The sequence below is a fragment of the Hylobates moloch genome, unplaced genomic scaffold (assembly GCF_009828535.3).
Source record: "Hylobates moloch isolate HMO894 unplaced genomic scaffold, HMol_V3 SCAFFOLD_4549, whole genome shotgun sequence".
In the NCBI taxonomy this organism is placed as follows: Eukaryota; Metazoa; Chordata; class Mammalia; order Primates; family Hylobatidae; genus Hylobates; species Hylobates moloch.
In genome coordinates this window covers 3676-5432 of record NW_026656824.1, presented here as the reverse complement: position 1 = coordinate 5432, position 1757 = coordinate 3676, and the positions used below count along the sequence as shown (strand labels likewise).

General features: G+C 46.8%; 1 protein-coding gene across 1 annotated transcript; it reads right to left on the bottom strand.

Annotated features, from left to right (window-relative positions):
* Positions 1-6: 6 nt before the first annotated feature.
* LOC116465342 (sperm protein associated with the nucleus on the X chromosome N2-like) lies at positions 7-1170 on the bottom strand. Its single transcript, XM_032148454.2, has 2 exons — positions 977-1170; positions 7-335 (listed from the first exon to the last, which is right to left on the bottom strand). The coding sequence occupies exons 1-2, from the start codon at positions 1154-1156 to the stop codon at positions 30-32; spliced, it is 486 nt and encodes a 161-aa protein (XP_032004345.2). The 5' UTR covers positions 1157-1170; the 3' UTR covers positions 7-29.
* Positions 1171-1757: the final 587 nt, after the last annotated feature.

The window sequence follows — 1757 nt, the reverse complement described above, 5'->3', positions numbered from 1 at the left end:
TTTGTCCAATTTGGTCTCTCCATGTTTAATTAGTCTTCGTCACCCTCCTCTGATGATCCTTCAGATGCGTCTGGGTCTTCTTCCTCTGTCGAAGATCCTTTGGATGAGTCTAGGTCTTCGTCCTCCTGTGAAGATCCTTCAGCAGAGTCTTGGTCATCCTCCTCCTCTTGGACTGGATTGATGGAGTTCTCCAGAGACTGGTCATTCTCCAGTTGATTTGGATGTATTTTCTTAGTTTTGCTGTCGCACAACACTAATACTGTTGAATATTCTGATGTTTTTATCTTTTTCAAACTCGGTTCGGGGGCTAAGTCACTGTTTGGTGTCTTCTGCATCTGTTAAGAAAACAGAGAGAGGCCAGAAAGACATTCTTTTGGGTGAATAGGATAGAGACTGGATAGCAAGGGGGGCTTCATGAGAAGGAATGCAGGTTGAGGAAGGGGTTTGATCCAGAGAAGAACAAGGTTGAATCACAGGGTAGGGATCTATGGGGAAGAAGAAGAGGAGCATGGTAGGGTCATCTGTTAGTCCAAACTGCACCATTTTGAAAGTTCTTTGCTATTTTGCAGACCTTGGTCAAAGTGAAACATCCCATGGGGGTTCAGGCCGTGAGAAACATCCTGCCTAACCACCTGTCCACAAGGCAGACAAAGGCCCAACTAAAGAAACAACCCTATCATATCTTGCTTGGCAAAGTTCTAAGGAACACCGCAATGATATTCCACCAGAAAGAGGGCCAAACCACCTGGTCATAATATCTTATCAATATCCTGCCGGGCAGCAAGCCATACTGCCCAGATCCCTCCCACCCATACCTGTAAGTACCCCAGGCTGTAAGCGGTGGTGGGATCTGGCATTAAGCTGATCCCCCACTTCCACAAGTGTCTGCAGTATTCCTGTGTTGCTGTTTGAGCTGCCCCCTCTCTGTGTGTCTTTCTTTCACCCTTGCCTTCGCTTCAAAACCTAACAATCTTACCTCATCAGTTTTGTTGGAGTCGCAGGGGCTTTTCCTCTTCTCCCCGTTGGTGCTTGAAGTGGGCTTTTCCATGATTCTAGTTGGTTGTTGAATGTCTACAGCAGGATCTTGCAGAGTCCAGACTTCCACAGCTATATTGAAGCTTCCCAGTGGCCCAGAGCTCTTGCCCTCCCTATACATACCCTCCTGGTGACAAGGCAAAGCCACACCCTTGAGCTTTGTTCGATCATACAGGCAAGTGTCCCAGCCAATGGCAGCCCTAGGGTGGCTTAGACATCACAAAGCACCACTGCTGACCACCGCCTGGGCTTGTGGGGGAGGGGTGACAGGGGTGTAGAGGAAACCAAATGCTGTTGTTCTTTCAGCATCCCCTGAAGATGCATCCCAAACTGATCTGCTGCCGCTCCTCATTTCTCCATGTTTAATGTTCATGGTTCGCATGGAAGTGAGAGGATGATTCCTTCAAGCCCTTCCCCACAGCCCTTCCTATTAAGTGATTCATTCTTTTGTCTTCCAGCCCTCACCATGACTTAGTATTTTAGATATCTCACCTCAAATCCCCCAAGCTAGTGTGGCTACATTTAATTATTGGTGAAGATGTGCATTATCCCATTTCCCTCCTACAGTTCCTTCATATGCACCTTGAAGACCATTTACTTTTGGGCTACTGCCAGGCAAATTTCAACCCATGTTCTTTTACCCAATGTCCATGTAGTTCTTTTAAGTTTCCTATTTCCAGTCTGAAACAATGGCCTTCAGTCTGTCACAACTTTAGTGAATA

Coding starts and splice junctions, on each gene's coding strand:
- LOC116465342 (XM_032148454.2), bottom strand. CDS start 1,156: ATGTATAGGGAGGGCAAGAGCTCTGGGCCACTGGGAAGCTTCAATATA. Junction 336..976: donor ACTCCAACAAAACTGATGAG/GTAAGATTGTTA, acceptor TTTTCTTAACAG/ATGCAGAAGACACCAAACAG.